This window comes from Zea mays, chromosome 5 (genome assembly GCF_902167145.1).
Source record: "Zea mays cultivar B73 chromosome 5, Zm-B73-REFERENCE-NAM-5.0, whole genome shotgun sequence".
Lineage (NCBI taxonomy): Eukaryota > Viridiplantae > Streptophyta > Magnoliopsida > Poales > Poaceae > Zea > Zea mays.
The window spans coordinates 207,643,353-207,665,738 of NC_050100.1; the positions used below are offsets into that span (position 1 = coordinate 207,643,353).

Consider the following 22,386-nt stretch of genomic DNA (forward strand, 5'->3'; position numbering starts at 1 on the left):
GGAGGGAATAAAACCCATCAGCTCAACTATACTGCACATGATGCTTGTCAATGTGGCCTGCAATGCATGCAGCTAGCAGGCAGCAGACTGTGGAGGCAACAAATCGTGGTCGTTCGTAACAGCACTGATAGGTCGCTTTCGCCTTTACGCCGTGCATGCGGTCAGGTCAAAGAAAAGCGAGTGTACAAGAAACAGAGCCATGCATTGCATAGTACGCTTTTCTAGAATCTTTTCCTTTCGTCCTGCATAGGGATGGCAACGGGGAATTCCCCGTCGGGTTTTAGCTCCCCAAACCCGTCCCCGCGACAAAAAAATTTCCCCGCGGGGATCCCCACGAACGCTTGCGGGGGACATTTCTTCCCCATCCCCGTTCCCCGCGGGGATAAATCCCCGTCGGGGATCCCCATCCCCGCTTAAATTATAATTAAATCGTACTTCATTTGTTATTAATGTAAAATATTGTCACTTATACACATTGTTAAATGTAAAATTCATTATGTGCACATTAAAATCAATGTATTTGTACAACGGGTGATCTTTTGACAAGGTAATTCTTTACTTTTATCATTAACTATTACATGAAAACATTGTCACATGTAAGTTTAACGGGTCCCCGCGGGGAACGGGGTCCCCGTTTACCCGTCGGGGGAGAACTTTTTCCCATTTACATCCCCGTGGGGAAAGAAACTTCCCCATCCCCATCCCCTAATAGAGGAATTCCCCGCGGGGAATCGGGGATCGGGTCCCCATTGCCATCTCTAGTCCTGCATATGCATGTCTGCTGCTCTCTTTATCTAACTTTCCTCTTCTTCGATCGACTTCGCGTTTGGGTTCACCGATGCTCGTAGTCATCCATGTATGAATATGGTAGACGGCGTGTCGTGGTCGAGCATTATGAGTACGTATACATATGTAGAATACTTTAAGATAGTACTGTATATTCGTATCCACGCCAGAGACCAAAATGTATCAGCACGTTGAACTGCTCAAAGATGTACGTACGTACGTACTCATAATTCAGCAACCGACGATGGACAGTTCATGGAATCTGGCCCGTTAATTTGGTACTCCTCCGTTTCTTTTTAGTTGTCGCTATATAGTTTAATTTTGCACTATCCAGCGATAACTAAAATGAAACGGAAAGAGTACGTGGTTAGCTAGATAGTAGTATACAATATGTCGTACACTATTCAACCTAAAAACAGTATCCGGCTGATTGGTTTGTTGTGGCGTGCAGGCACGCTCGCCCGAGGCTAGACGGGCGTTTTGGCCGCGGTATGAGCGGATACAACAGTCAATTGGATTCCAAATGACTCGTTTTGCATCCGCCTCATGCAGCCCGCGTCTTCTATGTGCATACAACTAAATATATACTTAGACAAAATCAACGCATGTAATGTCTGGGACAAAGCGATATGGACAACCACTAAAGTGGTATAATCTCCACTAGGTGAGAAAATAATGTTTAGCAAGTTGCTAAATATCTATTAGGAATATAAAATAACTTCGTTTTCAATAGTTTCTAATATTCAGTGAGTATTTCGATTTTGAATCTAGTTTTGACGGGTCTGCTCTCGTCGGATGACGGGTCGAGAGAATAGGATGTCGAGGGCGGAGAAGAAGGCTGTTGGTCGACATGACCTGTCGGAGAGCGATGATCCGGCGACGCAACCTATGGGACAATTGTGGTCAGACGGCAAAGGAGAATCTTGTCTCGCGGCTGTCTAGTTGCGCGGAAAGTGAAAAAAAAGGTGCGCCAGCGACTTCCTCGCTGCGCGGGAAAGGGTGAAATGAGCACGTGATTGTTTACTATGTGTCTATCAAGTTGTTAAATATAGAGAGTAAATGAGGTTGGATAACAATTAACTAAATTTAGCAAGTCTGTTTAAAGAACTATTTTAAGTTAACTTATTAAATTTAAGATTTAAGGAGGATATTGCGACGGAGCACGGCTGGTAGCTGCCGACGCACCCTCGATGCCGAGGCAGAATCATGGATCTAGCAGGCCAGGACACCACGCAAGTACAGGTCCGTAGTTGCCGCAGCGATCGAGCGTGTCCGGCCACTGTTGGCCGTTGGAACAAAGGCCCTGATTGGTGCGTACGTGCAAACAGTTGAATGATGCCGAGGGCTAGCCCACCCGTCAGTCCGTCACTGCAGAGCGACGGAATAATGATTGCGCATTGTGCCGAATTGGCAAATCCGCCCAATAGGTCTACTGCCGAAAAGAGGACGACGGCCGACAGCGCGCGCCACTGCTGGAGCTGGGCCTGGGCGAGGGCGGCGACCGGCGAGGCCAGCGAGGAAGCCGGAAGCGCCCCCCTCTCGTGGAAATTTTGTTCGTTTCCGTTTTCCGGTGGGCGCCTGATCGAGGGAGCAGCCTGGAGCCTGGTTTTGTTGGCCGAAGCACGCAGGATTAGGCTTAATTGGGCCCTGCACGTAGGCCTGCAAATGGGGCGTGTGTAAATGGTTATTTTGGGTGGATTTAGATATGGGTTTAGTTTGGATGAGTGATAATGAATTTTAATTGACTGTGAATTAGGTTGGGTGGGTTTATTTTATAGTGTGGATGGAAACGGCCTATGCCCGCGCGTCGTAGATGGGTTTCCACATATATTCGATTCCATGGGTTGTCACCCATCTTGCCATCTGACTATCAGCGAGAGCCTAGGCCCCAAAGCCGTGGAGCACATCTGACTATCAACGACTCGACGCTTCCACCCTGGCATGCACCTGCCGTGGCGTCTTCGTGAGAGAAAAAAAAAGAATCATTTGCATGAGAGAATCAGTGAGGCTGTGAGAGAATCCTCGTGAGAGAAAAGTTTTCTTTTAAAAAAAGTGATATGAGCTGTGAGGCTGGCTGGTTTAATTTTGACATGACAGTAAATCAGTATGAAAGATGCTAGTAGTACTGTATAAATGAGATCTATACTAGTAGCAGCTAGCCCCCATTTTCAACCAAAATAATTCAAATCAATTTGTCAAAAATGATTCAAACCAATTTGAGTTGGCCACTGGTGATCCCATGTCATTGATTTTTACTCTGTTCTATTCAAACATTTTTTTCTTTCAATCACGAAACTATGTTACTGAAACCACCTATAAAATTGTTACTATGTGAGGCAATAAGCTAAACCCACAGATTTTTCATGGGTTTCCACCCAATTACAATTATGGTTTTTTATATCACTGAAACCACCTATAAAATTGTTATTGGATGGGTTGGGTTTAACTTCCTTCTAATATTTTTGGGTGGGTGGGGGATGGATATCAAAGTTACTAGATTTAGGTATGGGTGGGAGTGGGTTGTATTTTTTGCCATTAGCAGGCCTAGCTGCACGACGGGATGCAAGGGCTCACTCGAAAACGCAACAGAGACAGCTACGCTGTTGTTGGTCTAGTTTTTGTCCACGAAATGTGGTGCCGCATCTTCCTTGCTGGAAGAAGCCGATAGTTGGACATGACATGATGATTGTTTCTTCACATCAGTGTTCCGGCCGGACCTCCAGGTTATGCGATGCACACTGCCTGAGCAACAAGCCAACAACGTTTCCATGTAAGCAGTCAAAGCAGAAGTTGCTGCTCTTCACTTCTGCTGCTCCTTGGTTTTGCTACTCACCTACCTTTTCACGGAGAAGAAGGTAGTTTCCAGAAATTGTAAGACCCTCTTGGCTGTCTAACCATTTCCGTAAGGAACTTTGGTCCAGATGTCCGATGTATTAATTGTTGCACACACACACGAGATTCAGAAAGGTTTCTCGCTTCGGACCGGATGATTCATTCATCCCTGTTCATACGCAGGTCACAATCGCAAGTAAACTTGAGACGACTGCATCGACACTTGAGTAGTTGAGTCTTGACAGCACGATAGAGATGCAGCTGATAGGCCGGCCAGTGCATGACCCAGACTAGAGATTAGAGAAGGCGTTGTCGATCGCCTTCGCGTCCACTGCTGCGCAGTCAGTCAGTCTTCCTCAACAACTGGGCACAGGGCGCTCTAGATGACCAGGTGGACAAGACAGGCAGACTAGCTGCACTGGGATAGCAACGGAGAAATGGCAATGGAAACGCACGTGATGCATGCGGCCGAACGGCTGTTTCCGTTTCCGTTTCAGTTTGACGATCACCGCGTCAATCTGCTCAACAACTTCGCAAGAGCTGCTGCATATATACACACCATCTTAATTGTGGGAAGACCAGTAATAATCAGCAGAAAATGGGTGGAAACGCACGTGATGCAGAATTGCAGATCCAACAAAATGTGCGCTGCTGTTTAATTACCTTTCCACGATAGACCACTGCGTCAGTCTTCATTCTCAACAACTTCACAGCACAGGACCTGCATACCTACCTACCAGTTACAGGAAGACCAGTAATCGTGTGTTGGTAAACCAAACCGCTAATCTCTTCATCGTGTTCATTACTCATACGACCTCTTCCGTAGCACGTGTGATTATTCGTTGCCGATCGAATGCCGATCGATGCACATATATGGATATGGGACTGTCGTTTCCTGTGGAAATACATATATAGGGCCAAGCATGACGACCAAGTAGAGCGATGATTTGTCAATGGTTTGGCGTGTACAGGCGAGATCAGTCACTGCCTTGACCACGTGTGTGTGTGGTTTTGTAGTCTCTTTCTCTCTTGTATCTGATGAAGAACAGACGCCGTGTAAACAGCTCACCAACCTGCAAAGTTCCAAATTACGACGTATCACTGTATCAGGTAACGGGCTAGCCCCCCCATTCCTAAGTTACATCAACATAATCAAGCTCTCCCTCACACAAATAAGAATTTAAAGTTCCACGTTTTCTTTGAAACTTTGAATAACACATATTTTCTGTGACTCGTTGCAGCCTTGCGGGTCAAATGGTTTCTATGACTGCTTATATTATTATCTAAGTTTCATGCCAACGAAACAATGTTCTATACCCAACCATCAAAAATATATAATAAGCTCTCGCTCCTTGCAACGGCGGGCAATGCAAGGCGGCCAGCGGCCTCACCGCGCGCCGCTCCTTCTCCGCGCCCGCCGCAACACCCTATCCGCCTGTCTTATCCCCGTCGTTGTAGTCAAAACCGCCGCCCACGCTGGGGCTGCCGCTCCGAATCGGTACCGCTGGTGATGTTTCTGTCATGTCACTCGCCACCGTTCATATGCAGAGGCATACAATTTGTAGGTGCCGTTTTCGGACGTGCCATGGTGTAGCGTACTTACCTGTTGTAATGTAGGCTTCTGCGAATTTGGTCTTCTAGCTCCCGGTTGACTCCTTAAAAGGAACCACGGTCCTTTTCGTTTTACACTGTTCCAGTTACTAGAATTATGTAATTTAACTCTAGCATAATTACGTTTAGGGTTCAGGCTTGTATGAGGCAACTTCTGTGTTCTGCTGCTTCTGCAAGGCTGTAGCTACTGAACAAGCTACAGCTTGAAGCTAATCTGGTTAAGTGGTTTTAGAAGAGTAGATAAAGTGCATGATGCTAATTTATCTTTGTATATTTGCATTGTACCAGATACAACGGTTATTTTTTTTTCTTGAAAAGTCAAATATCTTCTGGTCATTCTACTCATGCTTAAAAGGAAGTGGAGCGATTGTTGATTGTGATGTTTTCAGGCTTTGACTACTCGTAAGAAGCCGCTTTTGAGATATATAGCAAGTTATCTATATCCACTTGTCCTACATGGCAACGATGCTTGAAATGAGGCAGCTATCAGCACTTCATTTGGGAGTTCCGGAGTTGGGATAATTTTTTTTTATGATCATGTTAGGTGCAGTTTTAGCTGACTCTTACCGGGGAAGGTACATGACGACGACAACTAACACTTGTCATCAGCGTTATACTGGCAGCCATTCTCTACCCGCCAATAGTGGAGACGTAACCTGCTATTCTCCTGCTGCGGTAATAGTGAGAAGGCGGGCAGCTCTATGGTGCAACTATATGTGTACTATTTAAAACACTGCTTCTCAATATTATAAGCTGTCTTCGCATGGTTGTGTCACAGAATTCATTTGTCGAGCAAGCTCAGCAGGTCCTCTGTCATTGTAGGAGATCACGAAGTATTTACAGATGAAATCCCAAACTAGGGAGAAGAAAATTAACTGAAATAGATTTACTGTTTGAATGGAGGAAAAGTCTCAGGCTGGACAGATTGGGGCTCCAGCCATTGATGCTGTCCGGCAACAGCAGGTATCACGTGTGGTTTAGATGGGCTCTGCCTAAATTTTACCATATGCCTTCTGGATTAGCTGGATCAGTTGCTCTGTTGTGGTTGCTTTGTTGTCGAAGACTCGCTTCCATAGATCCCAGGCCACGTAGTGTAGACAGTGAGTTGGATAGCGCCAGTCTCTGGTTCTGTCCTGTTACTTTTGGTGATATGCTCCCACAATTTCTTGATGCTGTTGCAGTTCTGCCTGAGGTTGAGATGTACGGCCCGAGACATCTTTGCCAGACCTCCTTGGCAAATCTACAGTTAATTATCATGTGAGTATGAGATTCCTTTCTTGTACGGCACAACTGACAAATTGGATTGCACTTCCTCATTTTTTGGATTCTGCCTGCCGGATAGTTTTCATTGCAGTAGATGGGGTTTTCCATATTCTGTTTCTATTACAATCAAGATGTGAAGAGGACGAACCGATTCAAGCATAAATGTCATGCCGCTGGCCGTGAACCACCACCTGTAGTGCCTTCTTCTGCAGTTAGCTGGATGCCTGGATCTGTTGTATCTGTGTTCACAGTCCGACAAATTGCCGCAATGCAGTTTCAAGTGAAATGTCTGAGGCCTCGCAACTCGCATCCATCAATGTGTGTTGAGCGCGACAGTGACAGAGGTTTGTAGCAGCCCGGGGCTATGTCCATGGACCATGGGCGCACTACCTTGTAGCCAGTTGTCCTTCCAGAAATTTGTTTTCTGTCAGTCCCCGACTGTGATTTGAGCGCAGAGTTTTCATACAGTTGCAGTGAGGTTTGAATGCAAACTTGTTCAGGGTTTTGCCAGTTGTGTTCATTTCTGTCATGACCGTCTTAGGGTCAGATAATTCTTAAACAAATTTTCAGGCGTTGTCGCGATAACACCTTGTACACCTTTGCAACCCATACTCAAAACCTTGGCTTATTTTCTGGTTTATTATACATCTCTGCAATAACTTTTTCTTGCATTCACAAGGGAAGAGATTATTTCAGTTGGTATTATTCCTTCTACCCTTGCTCTTGGGAAAGCAAAGCTGAAGGAATTGTATGTGTGGTTATGTAAACTAACAAGAGGATAATAAGGAGAACTTGGATATGATGTCTATGCATCTGCATCGTAGTTGCTGTCATTGTTAGCAGAAACGGCAGGAAATACAAAGTAGATCAACCAACAAATCAGAGAGCACGACACACGTACTTACGTAAAAAACCCTTCAATGCGAAGGAAAAACCACAGGCACCAGGCAGGCAAAACCTTCACTGTATGTGGAGTGTTTACAGAACACCGTTCGTAGACGACGGCTTATAAGAGAAGTAAACAATGATGACGCCCAACAAACCCTAATTAGGGTCACTAATACTTACAAGAGGACAGTAAACAATGATGACGCTTCGATCTAAGCCTCTCGGCGACAAGCCTCCGCTCCGCTTGTCAACACGGCCTCTATATACAGAATTTGGATCACAAACTCAACAGTCATGAGATTTGTTTGTCCTTGAACCGCTGATTTATTAAATGTTGATGCCCATGGCGTTTCATAGCCTGGTCTCCTGCAGCTACCAAGGTTACATACTTAATGGAGAGTGGATTCTTGAGGAAAAGGTCACTGGATTTCTGTACGGCAACTAAGATGGTGGTTGATTGCACCAGGACTACTTGCCCTACAGCCGTAGCTGCTGCTGCTGTTCGGACTGCTGTAGCTACAATACATAGAGACAAAATACTATAGAAGTCTCAGCCGTAGCCGGATTAAAACCGCAGCAAGCCGTGTTCGAACTGCTTGATGCCTTGATGTAAGCTAGAAACCAGTGTTCGAACAAGCCTGTTTGAACTGCAATCCATAGATTCTTACAAGGCATTTTCCTGATGAGTTCTGTTGTGTATGTACTGCTTGGTGTAAGCTAGAAACCAGTGTTGGTTGCAGTTCTGCGCGCCGTTCACTCGGGAGGAGGAAGTGAGAGAATTCGTCTCACTTTGGCATTCAATCAGTAGCACTCACAGCCTCAATGATCTAGACGACACCATTTCTTGGAGATGGTCGGCAGATGGGAAATACAGTTCTAGTAGTGCTTACAAAATTCAGTTCTCAACAAACTTCTGTAAAATTAAATTCAATCCCATTTGGAAAGCAAAAATAGAACCTAAGTGTCGTTTCTTTGTTTGGACTTTGTTGCACAACAAAATCTTAACTGCTGACAATTTGCAAAAAAGGGGATGGCCCTGCAATCTTAATTATTCTCTTTGTACCCTGTCTTTGGAGACAGTGTCTCATCTTTGTAAGGATTGCCCTTTCGCTACGGATGTGTGGAGCATGATTTTGTCTTGGGCTAATCTCCGGTTCCTTGTCGGTATTTCAAAGACGGGAACACTTAGCGAATGGTGGTTCAGGCTGAGGTTGCTCTGTAGCAAGCATTCAAGAAAAAGTTTCGATGGCCTCCTATTTCATTTCTGGTGGAGCTTATGGTTGGAGAGAAACAACAGAATTTTCAAAGGTCAACAGAGAACGCCAGAACAAGTGATGCAGATGGTGAAAGATCTTGTGGGTACAGGTCTAGCCTGCTAGTAGTGTCTGCGGGCCTGTCCAGAGGATTAGATTTTTTCAGTGGTGCTAGCTAGGTATTGCTTGTCTAGTGGTTTTGGTGTTGGCGCCTTTTCTGGTGCCAGTTATTGTACAGTGTTTTCTCCTTTTTGTTGGGTGTGTCCTCTACAGCCGGTCAATAGAGACTGGATTGGGCTTAACCCAACTATCGTTCCTTTAATCGGGCCCTTGATCGGGAGGGCCCACGCTAACCTCGGTTGGAGCCCCCAGACACACGACGCTATATATATAGGACTAAGGGGTCGCAGGAAAGACTAACGCTAGTACCTCACCCCAAAACCCTAGTCCACAGAGGCCCCCATCGCCTAGGCGTCGGAGTGTTTGGAAACGCGACAACCTACGGCGGCTCGAATCCCGATGCCTGCTGCTTCTCTGCAGGGCGACGGTATGAAGATAGCAACAGCAACAACAAGGTGTGTTCCCCGTTCCTCTTAGTAGATCAGTAGATCAGTAGATCAGATCTACACGTCATCGAGGTTTTACTCAGTTACGGATTGGTATTCTAGGGACTTAGGAATCGATCCTAGACAGTATGTCTAGTATAGACTCTAACAATGGTATCAGAGCCATCCTAAGAACCCTAGATCTCCTAATCCGCATCAGTTTTATGAGATCACAGAAAGGTCACAGTTCAATGTGATCGACTCATTTTTTTTATCATCGATCACCCGAGAACAGAAAGATTAGAATAGACTGAAATAATTTTAGATCTCGAGTTAGGGTTTTGGCCACTGTCTCGACCAAACCCAAGAAATCCGAGATAGTAAAAAAAAACAGATCGATGTTTTAGGGTTAGGGTTTTAATAACCTAACCCAAATCAGTTTTAAATATATGTCAACAGAGATCACAGTGGCTCGGGATTTTTTTTTTGTTTTTGAATCCACGGCCTAGATGATAGAACAGATTAGAAAAGGTACAGAAAATCATCACAGGAAATAACGAGGTCTCAGATCTACGATTATCAACTCATAACTCGATCCCGAATAATACATTAGATCCATTTCATACATCATTAACACACAGTAAGGGATTCGAGTAAATGAGGACTAGATCCGAGTTCAACTGTTGAAGACTGTCACGAGACCGACTCCTTTTTCCCAGCGGCACGGTCTGCGGTCTCGGTTTTCTTGTACTACTAGAAAGAAAAAAAAGAGAGAACGAAGCCGGCCAAGAAAATCAGAGATGAGAAAGGCGCACGTTCATCCACTGGCATCTAAGCGGCGCTCAGGCCCACAGAAGCCGGCCGGAACAATGAGAAGAAATAAATAAATAAATAACAGAAGTACAAGAAAGCACACGAACAGATTTAGAAACAAGTGAAAGAAGCAGGTCAGCTCGCGCGCGCTCTGGCGCACAGCCCAGATGAAGGACTCGGTCGGCCAGGAACCAGTTCCCTGGCGGCTGAAGTTCTGCGCGGCTGACAGAGAGAAAACAGAATACAAAGAGAGGGAAACAGGAATGCGAAGTTGGCCGAACTGCCACCAGGTCGGCCCTCATGCTTGCCGCAGAGGAGGGAGATGTGCGGTCGTCCAGGTTCCTGGCGGCTGGCTGTTAACGGCAGCTAGTTTCCTGGCGGCCAAGTGGATGTGAAATGATCTAGGGTTGCCCCTCTCTCCGAGATTTTCGTCTTAAATAGAGATGCTACAGTGTATGGGCGATTCTGGACCATAGGATTCGATCCAACGGCCACCAGACAACTGCTGTGTACAGGCGCAGGCGCGCACTTCAGGCGTGCGTGGGACATTTTGGCGGCCACGGCCCAGGTTGTGGCCTGGACGCGCCCACAGGCCTCCCTTAGCCAGGCCGCGTGGGCCAAGTAGGCCAGCCGAACGGCCTTGTGAGCCGGACCAGTTGCAGAACAGGCCCAGCCAAAAAGGCCGACCAGGCTGAATTGTATATATTTTTCCAGTGATTTTGTTTTTCCTGGATTTAGAAAAAGAAAATAGAAATCAGAAAATTGTATAGAAACATTCAGAAAATCTCAAAAATAGTTTTCCCAGTTATAGAAAATTTCAGAGATATTTATGGACTATTTTTTATTCCGCTGCGTACTTTGGTACTTTATTCAGTATCTTATGCAACTTTTTTTTTAGTGGATTATGAAACCAACGTGGATTAATTTATTGTTTAAATTGCATAGAATTCAGAAAATTTGCGGTAATTGAATATTCTAACCAACGTTAGATATTGTTACCACATTTTGAACAGAAGTATATATAATCTAGATCATCCAACGATGGTTTTAGAATTTTAGAACCAGATTATTATTTGTTTTTCTATGCATTATTGTTTATTATGAAGCATACGTGGATTAATTCTCTTTAAGTGCATAGAAATTCAAATTTTTTTTGTGGTGATTGAATATTTTGACCAACGTCGAATATTGTTGCCACATTTTATACAAGAATTATGTTTTCTAGATCATCCAACGATGGTTTAGAATTTTAGAATAAGAAATTTTTTTTAGATCAGACATGGTTATTATTTGACCAACGTCGAATATTTAATTCATGCAAGTTCTATGTTTCAGTATTTACTTCAGATATCCTAAATATTTTTGTTTTACTTTTGCAAAAGTGCACATATTGGCCTACTAGTTGGTCAGATAAGGTAGATTAAACCGCTATGTGGTATTTGTTGTCACTTATGGCGGGAAAAGATTGAAATGATAACTACAGTGGATGAAATAGATTCCTCACTGTGGTTTGAGAAACCCACAAAGCCTACACTAGGCTCACCTTAGGATGACCTTAAGATGTTGCAGTACAGCATCGATAAGGTCAACTGGAAAAGATCCAAGTGTAATGTACTTGATCACAATAAGAGTCTCATCCAGGATCCTACTGAGGGTGCTATTCCAGAATATGAGACATTTCATGTTCAGTAAAACACCTGTCTAAATGGACAAGTGCTATATAGATCAACTCACGACACAGTGTGTCTAGAAGGAGGAAAGGTTGATAAGTCAAATAAGTGATTCTATCAATCTTCCCGAACTAAGAATCTTCAAACAGAACAAGACCTCTAAGAAAGGTTCAAGAATAAGATCAAACATGATCACGTGTTTTCTATATGCAACAATCAGACCGTTTCTCAGATCCCCTGAGACCTGCCTCTATTGCAAGAAGACAGGGCATACAATAGAAAGTGTCCAGAATTCCTGCAATAGATGCTACAGAATGCAATTCCGTACAAACCTAAGGCTCTCAGAGGGCTGAAAACAGTTACAGTGGTTAACGGAAAGCAAGCAGACACTTAACTTCAGTTTCGTGATTAGACAATCAGCACATCCACTATCACTTCAGTGACAGAGACTGTGTGTTATTCAGTTTTGATAATAAAGATGTTGGTCTCGCCATCTGACGAGACATGCTTTATTTATCTTCGCACAGTGGTGATAGATACACCAGAAAACAAACCAACCAACATTGACAGAAGTAAGAAAACAATGTGATGGAGAAACCTCGTCGAAATTGTGGTACTATCGATTGGACCATATTTCGAGGGGGAGAAAAGAAGTCTCGTTAAGGGACGGATTCTCCATCACCTAGACTTCACAGACTTAGAGCAATGCAGAGATTGCATTAAGGGTAAATTTGCGAAGCAGATTAAGAAAGATACTAAGCATAGTACGAGAGTGTTAGAAATTATTCATAAAGATATCTGTGGTCCTTTTCCAGTTAGGACAGTAGATGGGTTTAATTCGTTCATAACCTTCATAGATGACTACTCTCGCTATGGTTATATTTATCCCGTTAAGGAAAGATCAGAAGTTTTAGACAAGTTTAAACAGTTCAAGGCTGAAGTAGAGAATCAACACGATTTGAAGATAAAGATTGTTCGATCAGATCGTGGGGGGGAGTACTGTGGGCACCATACTGAGTATGGATAGGTCCCAGGATCCTTTCGCGAGGTTCATAAGTGAAAACAGTATTGTAGCTCAGTATTCAACACCTGGTGAACCGCAGCAGAATGTGGTTGCCTGAAGGCGTAAGAAGAACACTGATGGACATGGTAATGAGTATGCTTAGTTACTTTAACTTACCATTGGGTCTATGGATGGAGGCTTTAAAAACCACCATGCATATACTAAATAGAGTTCCTAGTAAATCAGTGGCTAAAACTCCATATGAGTTATTGACTGGCAGATAGCCCACGCTCAACTACTTAAACATATGGGGTTGTCCAGCAGAAGCTCAAATATTTAATCCTGGACAGGAAAAGCTAGATGAGAGAACCACTAGCTGCCATTTTATTGGCTACCCTGAGAGATCGAAGGGTTACAGATTCTACTATCCAGGCAGACAAACCAAGTTTATAGAAACTAGACATGCCATTTTCCTAGAAGATGACATGATCAAGGGGAGTAAGGTACTCAGAGAGGTTGACCTTCAGGAAAAGAGGACGTATGTCCCAATTCCGATGGTTGAAGAACCATAGTTCTCGATACCCGCTGTGGTTCCACCAACAGTTGTAACGACTCGAGGTGAAACCCCTGCTGCAAATATTGCATCACCAAGTGCAACTACCACAGAGTAAGTCAATTCACCTTCTGCACAGTCTGGCTCTTCTGAGTCGGTTGCACAGAAGAGCTCACATGAGAGTGGTAGTGTTGTGCCAAGTGACGCACCAATGCAGGAGCCCCATAACGAACCAGAACTAGAAACAAGTTTATGAAGGTCTCAAAGGTCTAGACGATCTGCGATTCCTGATGATTATGGAGTTTACACAAGTGTAGACATAGAAAGCGATGAGATTTATATGTGTGAGGACATCGATGCAGAAGGTGATCCCACTACATATGAAATAGCTATGAGAAGCGCAAGAAGACCAAGCGTGACTCCAAAGGGAATATAGAAAGAGACAAGGACATGTGGCCAAGGCTTTCACACAGTGAGAAGGCATTGACTACCATGAAACCTTCTCACTTGTCCTAACAAAAGATTAATTTCGGATCATTATGGCACTAGTGGCTCATTTGATCTAGAGCTCCATAAGATGAATGTAATGACAACATCACTAAATGGAGAGTTAACAGAAAACGTGTTCATGGCACAACCAAAGGGTTTTGTCATGAGCAGTTAAAGAAAAACAAGGGATGTCACTTATGGAGGTCCATTTAAGGATTAAAACATTTCTCCAGACAGTGGTACATCAAATCTGATCAGACTATCAGAAAGTTTAGTTTCGAGGATAACGAAGAAGACAATTGCATTTATGCGAAATCTAAGGAAAAAGAAAGTATATCTTTCTTGTTCAGTATGTCGATGACATATGCTTAGCTAGTAGTGATAAAGATCTACTGGCGGAAACAAAAAGTTTTTATTCCTCGAACTTCGATATAAAAAGACATAGGAGAAGCCTCTTATGTTTTAAAATAGAATTTCACAGAGATAGACATAATTAAGTATTAGAACTCTCACAGAAGTCATACATAGAAAAGTACTAAAGAAGTACAGTATGCATCAGTGTAAGGTCGCGCCTGCGCCAAAAGTCAAGGGTGATAAGTTTGGGAATCATCAGTGTCCCCAGATTCAGTGTCAGAAAGATCAGATAAAGTCAGTACCATATGCTTCTACTATCAGAAGCATTTTGTATGCTCAAATATATATTCGCCCTGACTTAGAATTTACTACCGGGATGTTTGGGAGATATCAGATCAACCCAAGCATAGAACACTGTTAAGAAGGCTCTAATGTACCTCCAAGGTACGAAAATGGCCTCATGCTAACAAACAGAAGATCTAGTTCCCTATTTAGAGGTATAAATTTACTATATCTGGGGGAGTTATTTCTTATAAAAGTTGCAAACAGACAGCGAGAGCATCGTCGACAATGCACACTGAGTTTGTAACCATGCATGAGGCAAATGGGCAGGCAATAAAGATAAAGAAATTTGTACCCGGATTAAGAGTGGTTGATAGCATAGAGCGACCACTGAGAATTTACTGCGATAATGAGCCAGCGGTACCGTACTCCTATAACAGCAAGTCATGTGGCGCTGCCAAGTTCATTGACTTTTAGTATTATGTTGTTAAGGAGTAGATTCAGGATCAAACCATAAAAGATGAGCATAACAGAAGATAGCAGATGCTAGCGGATCCGCTCACAAAAGGTCTTCCACCCAGCGTGTTTAGTAAGCACGCAGACGGCATGGGTTTAAGGGAGTACCTATGATCTTGAATCAAAGGGGCTACAGATTGCAACCAAATAAAGTCTCTTTTTGTTCTGAAGCAGGCAAGCATGTTGTAGTCAATGAGTGCGATGATACTTAATCGGTTATTGTCACGCATTGGTCTCTATGTGTAAACTTGTCGAGGGATGGAATCCAGAAAAGTTGAGTACAAGGAATGTAGAGAACAAAGGGAAGATTGTTGGGTGTGTCCTCTACAGCCGGTCAATAGAGACTGGATTGGGCTTAACCCAACTATCGTTCCTTTAATCGGGCCCTTGATCGGGAGGGCCCACGCTAACCTCGGTTGGAGCCCCCAGACACACGACGCTATATATATAGGACTAAGGGGTCGCAGGAAAGACTAACGCTAGTACCTCACCCCAAAACCCTAGTCCACAGAGGCCCCCATCGCCTAGGCGTCGGAGTGTTTGGAAACGCGACAACCTACGGCGGCTCGAATCCCGATGCCTGCTGCTTCTCTGCAGGGCGACGGTATGAAGATAGCAACAGCAACAACAAGGTGTGTTCCCCGTTCCTCTTAGTAGATCAGTAGATCAGATCTACACGTCATCGAGGTTTTACTCAGTTACGGATTGGTATTCTAGGGACTTAGGAATCGATCCTAGACAGTATGTCTAGTATAGACTCTAACACTTTTATCTAATATATTGGAAGGCAATTCTTTTGCCTTTTCCCTTTCAAAAAAAAAAGTGTTGGTTGCTGTATTCGAACTCTTTAGCTTTGTGAAGTATGGGAGATCTGGTTGGTGTTGAGTTGAATTCAACCTTTAAAGTTGCGAGTCATACATAGGTTTTCATGTCTGTAACTGCAAGTAGGAAATGGACGGTCTACAGATGCTCCATATGTTCTATTCAAATTGTAGAGATATATGCAGTACAGTACAACCGGAAATTACATTCAAACGTGCAGTAGGTTCTTCTTCTATATATAAAAAAGAACATACAGTAGGTGATTGTGCTACTACATACATCTGTCAGCTCTGAAGTTGTTGAACGCCAAGTCAAAACGTATTTCAGGACAGGACAGCGTTGTGTCCTCAAACTGTCCACAACAAACCACACAGCAGTCCGAGATGCAGCTCCTCTTCTGATTCTGGTAGTGCCTATTTTTGGCTCGTAATCCTATTCACCAACTTATCTACCGACTTTGTCAAACATGATATCTTAAGTAGGGGTTGGCTTCTGGTAAGAAGGATGTGCGTAACGTTCAGGTGTTTGTTGTACCAACCCATTGGCGCAGGCCAGACTTGCATTATCAGCATATACTATTTACTACTAGTAATACTACTAAAAAATTACTCCCTCTCTTCTAAAATAACTGCGCTTCTAGATTTTCAGTAAGCAAAGATCAGTATTCTCAAGCTGAAATTTCTCGACAACCATCAAATAAAGAATTGGTCCCGTGATCAAACAGACGCGAAAGGCTCCCCTAATTATGCATGTGCTGGAATTACAGTTGTTTTCGTTAATAGTATAATGCGGTTTCACCGTTCAACACAGACATCCATTGTGCATGTTGCGGGGGCACACGTGCCTTGTTTCCACATGGAAGATTCTGTGCTCAGCAACTTGAAGCTAAAGTTCACATGGCCAAACTTCTGCAACTTTTCCAACCAGAGCGTGGACTGAGCTGGGCTGGGTTTTCTTTTTACTCTAGATACCAACTTCCTCAATCGTCGGCACAACCAACCTGGATGCACGGGGACCAATCTGCGGTTTTTTTTCTTTCTAAAGGGCGTTGAAATTGGAAAAACAGCTTGATGATGCATCTAAAATCGTCTGGATCACTTGGTAAAAGAAAGACTTGATGAGCTGATCAGCTGAGGCCCGTATCCAACAGCTGAAAAGTGCGTGGCGGTGTGCAGGGGCCTGAATCTCGAGTGGCAAACGAAACAATCCAATTGGCTCATCGTATCCGACGACAGGACTGACAGGCATGGCAATTACGACAGTACCACATCCGCATTGGCCAGCCATATCCGCTCGCTCGCTTTGGCACCTACCTGCGGAGTAGTAGGGACTAGGGAGAGTTCAGTCTTGGTTTCTGTTTCCAATCCCCACGTGGCTGCGCTTTTAAAACGAACAATAAAAGGCGCAAAAAAACACACACACAGCCTAGGCGCCCGCTCTGGCCCTTGTCGTCGCGGGCGCGGCAGCTGACCGGAGACTTGGACGCATGGGCACGCCACGGGCCCGGGCAGCACCGCGATTTTGGTTGCCTCTGCAGCCACCTCCACCTACTGCGCAGAAATTTGTGGGTGTGCAAGCCCGCGACCATTCTACCCAGGTCGACATCATCCCTTGCCCCGTTTAGGCGTGCGGCGGAGGCATGCGCGTCCCTGTTGTGTTACGTAGTATCTGCCTTGTTCGAGTGAAAACCCGCGCGGATTTGGGGCGCTCGTTTTACGTGATTTTATTTATTTATTTACGCCCCGCGACGGCGACGCGTAACAAATCCACCCAGGGCCCGAGCCATCTCTGCTGCCTAGCTATCAGCCTATCACGTGCCGGGAGACGACATCTCTCTCTCTCTCTCTCTCTCTCTCTCTCTCCGCCGGCACACTGGCGAGAACGAGCGATCCTATATAAAGCAGCCGGCTACCTAGCAGCGTCGGCACCACTCCAGCGCATCAGACACAGACACACCAGAGCAGGGACTCAGCGAGCCCGAACCGAGCAAATCGCCAACGCGAGGAGAAGCGCACGCCTATCTGCCGCCCCGCTCCTTTTCCCCGGTTCGAGGATCACGTCGCGCCTCGGTCGCAGCACGCACCCGCAGCAAGGTCGGCGGCAATGGACGCTGGGGACGCCATGGAGAGGGGCGACCGCACGCCGCTGCTGCCAGAGGTAACGCGTCCGGAGCTCTCTGCACTCGCCTTCCGCCCGGCGAACTTCGTTTTTTTAGAAGACCCAGTCCGTTTCGGTGCCAATGCTTTCTCTGTTACTGATCGGCAGTTCGGCATTCTTGCTTGCATTATTAGGATCGAATTCCTCTATTCAACCACACCGGGAAAACGCACGCGTCATTTCTGCTGACACGCTAGCGGCTATATTTTAGCCTTGTCTGTCATTCTTTTTGTTGTTACGCTAAGTACGTATACACGCAGTGACGTCGAGGAAACTGGGTGGAGGAGTTGGTGGGGGCGGCTAATAGCAAGCACGTCATCCTCATAAAGACCAAGTAAAAGATAAAGATACGACAAAAAAACAATAGAAATTTATTCAAACACTATCGATACGCATACATACATTAGTTAAAGTTGAAAAATAAAAGTCTTTTCGCACGAGGTTATATTATACACAGACTGACAGACATAAGGTTCCAACCGCAGGCTTAGTAGACTAGTAAAACGTGAGTATCCACACACACGCACACGCTTTGCTGTGCTTGTCGCTTTAATGCCTGCTTTTTCTTTCGCCGTTAGAAAGAGAGAAGAATCGCCGGGCAAACTACGTGCATCTACGTACATCGCACTTGCGCACCGTACGTGCATCTCCTGTCACTGACAAACTTTGTGGGATATATTTTTTTTGCTTCGCTGCAGAGTCACGGGCCAAAGGTTCAGGACGACGGCGGCCTGCAAGTGCCGCTGCTGAAGGATAAAAAACGTGCCGGCAGCAAGGCGCCGGCGGTTGTTCTCGGTGAGCATCGCGCCTCCAGCATGCATGCGTGTTCAGTTTTCCTTTATTTCTCTTCAAAACAGAATGTGCTCAAGGCTCCAAGCACGAGATGCTAGTTTCGCTATGATGATTTAGAAAAAAAAAGACAAAATGAAACGAATATAAAGAACCTTAAACGTCTTATCATGTACAGTATATAGTACTAATCAGTGGAGCTCGCCGTGAAGGATTCGAGTGCCTGGAGAGCACAGCGTTCAATGGCATCTCGACCAACCTGGTGGTGTACCTGGAGACCGTCCTCCATGGCAGCAACCTGTCCAGCGCCTCCGACGTCACCACGTGGTTCGGCACCAGCTTCCTCACGCCGGTCTTCGGCGCCGTCATCGCGGACACCTTCTTGGGCAACTACAACACCATCCTCGTCTCTCTCGCCGTCTACCTCCTGGTACGCGTGCACACCTCGTTCATCTCCATCCATCCATGATGTCCATGCTACATGCGCATCGATCAGACACGGCACGATGCTAACAGATCCGTTCTATGTCTGCCTGCCTGCCTGCCGCGCGTGCCATTATATCTGCAGGGGATGATGTTCGTCACCTTCTCGGCGTTCCTGCCCACGGCCGCGGTGCTCGGCGGCACGTCGGTGTTCGGCGCCAAGACTATCGCCTTCCTCGGGCTGTACCTCGTGGCGATCGGGCGCGGCGGGGTGCAGTCGTCGCTGGCGCCGTTCGGCGCGGAGCAGTTCGACGACGACAACCCGGCGGACCGGGAGAGCAAGGCGTCTTTCTTCAGCTGGTTCTACCTCTGCGTCGACTTCGGCATGATCGTCTCCGGCCTCATCATCGTGTGGGTCCAGGACAACGTCAGCTGGGGCCTCGGCTTCGGCATCTCCACGGCCTGCCTCGCGCTCGCCTTCGCCGCCTTCGTGCTCGCCACGCCCATGTACAAGCGCCGCATGCCCACCGGCACGCCGCTCAAGAGCCTCAGCCAGGTCGTCGTCGCCGCATGCAGGAAGATCGCTCTCAAGGTGCCTGCCGACGCCGACATGCTCTACGAGGTCGGCGACAAGGTGGACGCCCAGCAGCCCAAGATCGCGCATACCGATGAGTTCTCGTTTCTTGACAAGGCAGCCGTCGTCTCCGAATCGGACATGGAGGAGATGCGCGTGTCGGGGGAGACCGGTTCGTCGTCGTGGACGCTCTGCACCGTCACCCAGGTGGAGGAGCTCAAGATCCTGGTGCGGCTGCTGCCCATATGGGTGACCAGCGTCATCGTGTCCTCGGCGTACGCGCAGATGACCACCACATTCATCCAGCAGGGCAGCGCCATGAACATGTCCATCCTGTCCGTGCCGGTGGCAGCGGCGTCCATGGGCTCGTTTGAGGTGGTCTTCCTCCTCACATGGGTGCTGCTCTACAGCAAGGTGATCGTGCCGGTGCTCAGGGGCTTCTCCACCCGCGGCGACGGCGAGCCGTCCCAGCTGCAGCGCATGGGCGCCGGCCGGCTACTCATGGCGCTCTCCATGGCGGTCTCGGCGCTCGTCGAGATGAAGCGCCTCGACAGCGCGGCGCGCGGCGAGGAGGTCACCATCGCGTGGCAGCTCCCGCAGTACTTCTTCATGGCCGGCGCTGAGGTGTTCTGCTACATCGCGCAGCTGGAGTTCTTCTACGCCGAGGCGCCGGACACCATGAAGAGCACGTGCACGTCGCTCTCGCTACTCACCATCGCGCTGGGCAGCTACATGAGCTCCTTCATCTACGCCATCGTAGCGGCGTTCACGGCGACGGCCGACAGTCCCGGGTGGATCTCCGACAACCTCAACCAGGGGCACCTCGATTATTTCTTCTGGACCATGGCCGCCATGTGCACGCTCAACTTCGTCGTGTACAGCGCGTTCGCCAAGAACTACAAGCTCAAGACAGTGCTCTCATGACGCGAGTACAAGCTGCTCAGCTCACCTCCGTCTTGGTCTTGGAGATTCCACTGCATTTTTGGCACAGATGCAAAGTGATGATTGGTAATTACGATGCAAGTAGCGGGCTAGCGGCTCGACCGAATTTTTTTGTATTTTAGCCCTTAAACAGAAGTAAATTCACGTTTAGACCTAAAAAAATTTTAAATGCAGTTTTGGACCCTTAGCTCGGCGCCACAGCCTGTGGCGCCGAGGTAACACAGCTCGGCGCCACAGGCTGTGGCGCCGAGCATCGTGACCTGGCAGCCTGCGTGGCACCTAGCTCGGCGCCACAGATCTTGGCGCCGAGCTAGGAAATAACCGCAGGCCACCTTTCTCCTTGCTTGCGCTCTCTGTTTCATTTCACTTCTACCGCGCCCGCCCGGCCTGAAATCGCCGCCGCCGCCTGCCCAGCTCCGGCGCCGCCCGCCCGGCGTGCCCGCCCGCCCAGCTCCGGCGAGGGCGCCCAGCTCCGAGCTCCGAGCTCCGCCGCCGCCAGCCAGCCCTGCCCGCCGCCCGCCCGGCCTGCCCGCCCGCCCTGCTCGCCACCGGCGGCCGCCGCGCCCCTGCTCGCCACCGAGCTCCGGAAATCGCCGCCGCCCGCCCTGCTCGCCACCGCCCCGGCCCGCCCCTTGCCGCCGGTAATTTTTTTTAAAATTTCTTAGTTAGTAAACTGTTTATTGTTTAGTAAATAGTTAGTAAATAGTTAGTAATTTTGTTGTTAATGTTAATTGTTAGTAAATAGTTAGTAAATAGTTAGTAAACTGTTTATTGTTTAGTAAATAGTTAGTAATTTTGTTGTTAGTGTTTATTAAAATAGTTAGCTAGTTTCTTGTTAGTGCTTAGCATATTGTTAGTGTTTAGTAAATTTGTAGTGATTTTATTAAAATAGTTAGCGCATTGGTATTACATGTTTTCTGTGTTGGCAATCATCGTGTTGTCGTTTATTCGCAGGTTCTATAAACATCACTTTACAGGGGAGGTGCTGCCAAATTTTTTACTGACAATAAGTTTTTTTGTACGTAGGTGTTCGTCCGACTTGACCTTCTCCACCGTTAGCTGGAGTCGTACGCGTTCTCAGGTATACATAGTTTTCGTACATTATTTATAGATTATGTAATTTCGTTTGATGTGTTTATTTAATATTTATTGTATAGTTATTAGTTAATATATATTTATTACTTAGTAAGTTAGTAGGCTTAAGTATGTAGCCATTATTGAGTTAGTAATCCATTTTTGAAATAGATGGACAGCCTAGTAACACTATACCATGGAGGAAGGGTGGAGATAGATGCTTATGGGAGTGTTACTTTTGATGGTATGAAGATCGTGACCATGTTGTTCGTTGAAAGACCAACTTTTGACCAGCTTTTGGCTCGAGCTTGTGAGGAGATTAGTTGCGACATAAACGACCCTAGAATATCAATTCAGGGTTTGTTGTCCCATATTACATATGGAACAGTTGTCCGACGGTTGATCTCCATTACCTCAGAAGATGATTGGGTGATATATTTAAGAATTGTGAAGACGATGGTTCCACCATGTTTGGATGTGGTTGTTCAAAAGATACCTGTTAGTCATTGCGGAGGTCCAGTCGGGTTGTCTCCACAAATGCCAAATGCATCTCGTATTGAAGCTCCTTTGGTAGAGCTTCATGAAGAAGTCGTTGTTGTGCCCGATGCTCAATCGGGTCCGCACGAGTATGGGATTTCTCGTCCTATTCCCGGCGTTTGTGGGGCTTCTAATGCGGTGGTACCCCCCCAAGAGATCCCATTGACCCAGGATCCAGTTGACGATCATCCTAGTAAGTGTCTTCGACAC

General features: G+C 46.4%; 1 protein-coding gene across 1 annotated transcript; it reads left to right on the forward strand.

Annotated features, from left to right (window-relative positions):
- Positions 1-17,549: 17,549 nt before the first annotated feature.
- On the forward strand, positions 17,550-20,738 carry LOC100383742 (Protein NRT1/ PTR FAMILY 8.3). Its single transcript, XM_008645882.3, has 4 exons — positions 17,550-17,837; positions 18,536-18,632; positions 18,839-19,056; positions 19,195-20,738. The coding sequence occupies exons 1-4, from the start codon at positions 17,784-17,786 to the stop codon at positions 20,545-20,547; spliced, it is 1,722 nt and encodes a 573-aa protein (XP_008644104.1). The 5' UTR covers positions 17,550-17,783; the 3' UTR covers positions 20,548-20,738.
- Positions 20,739-22,386: the final 1,648 nt, after the last annotated feature.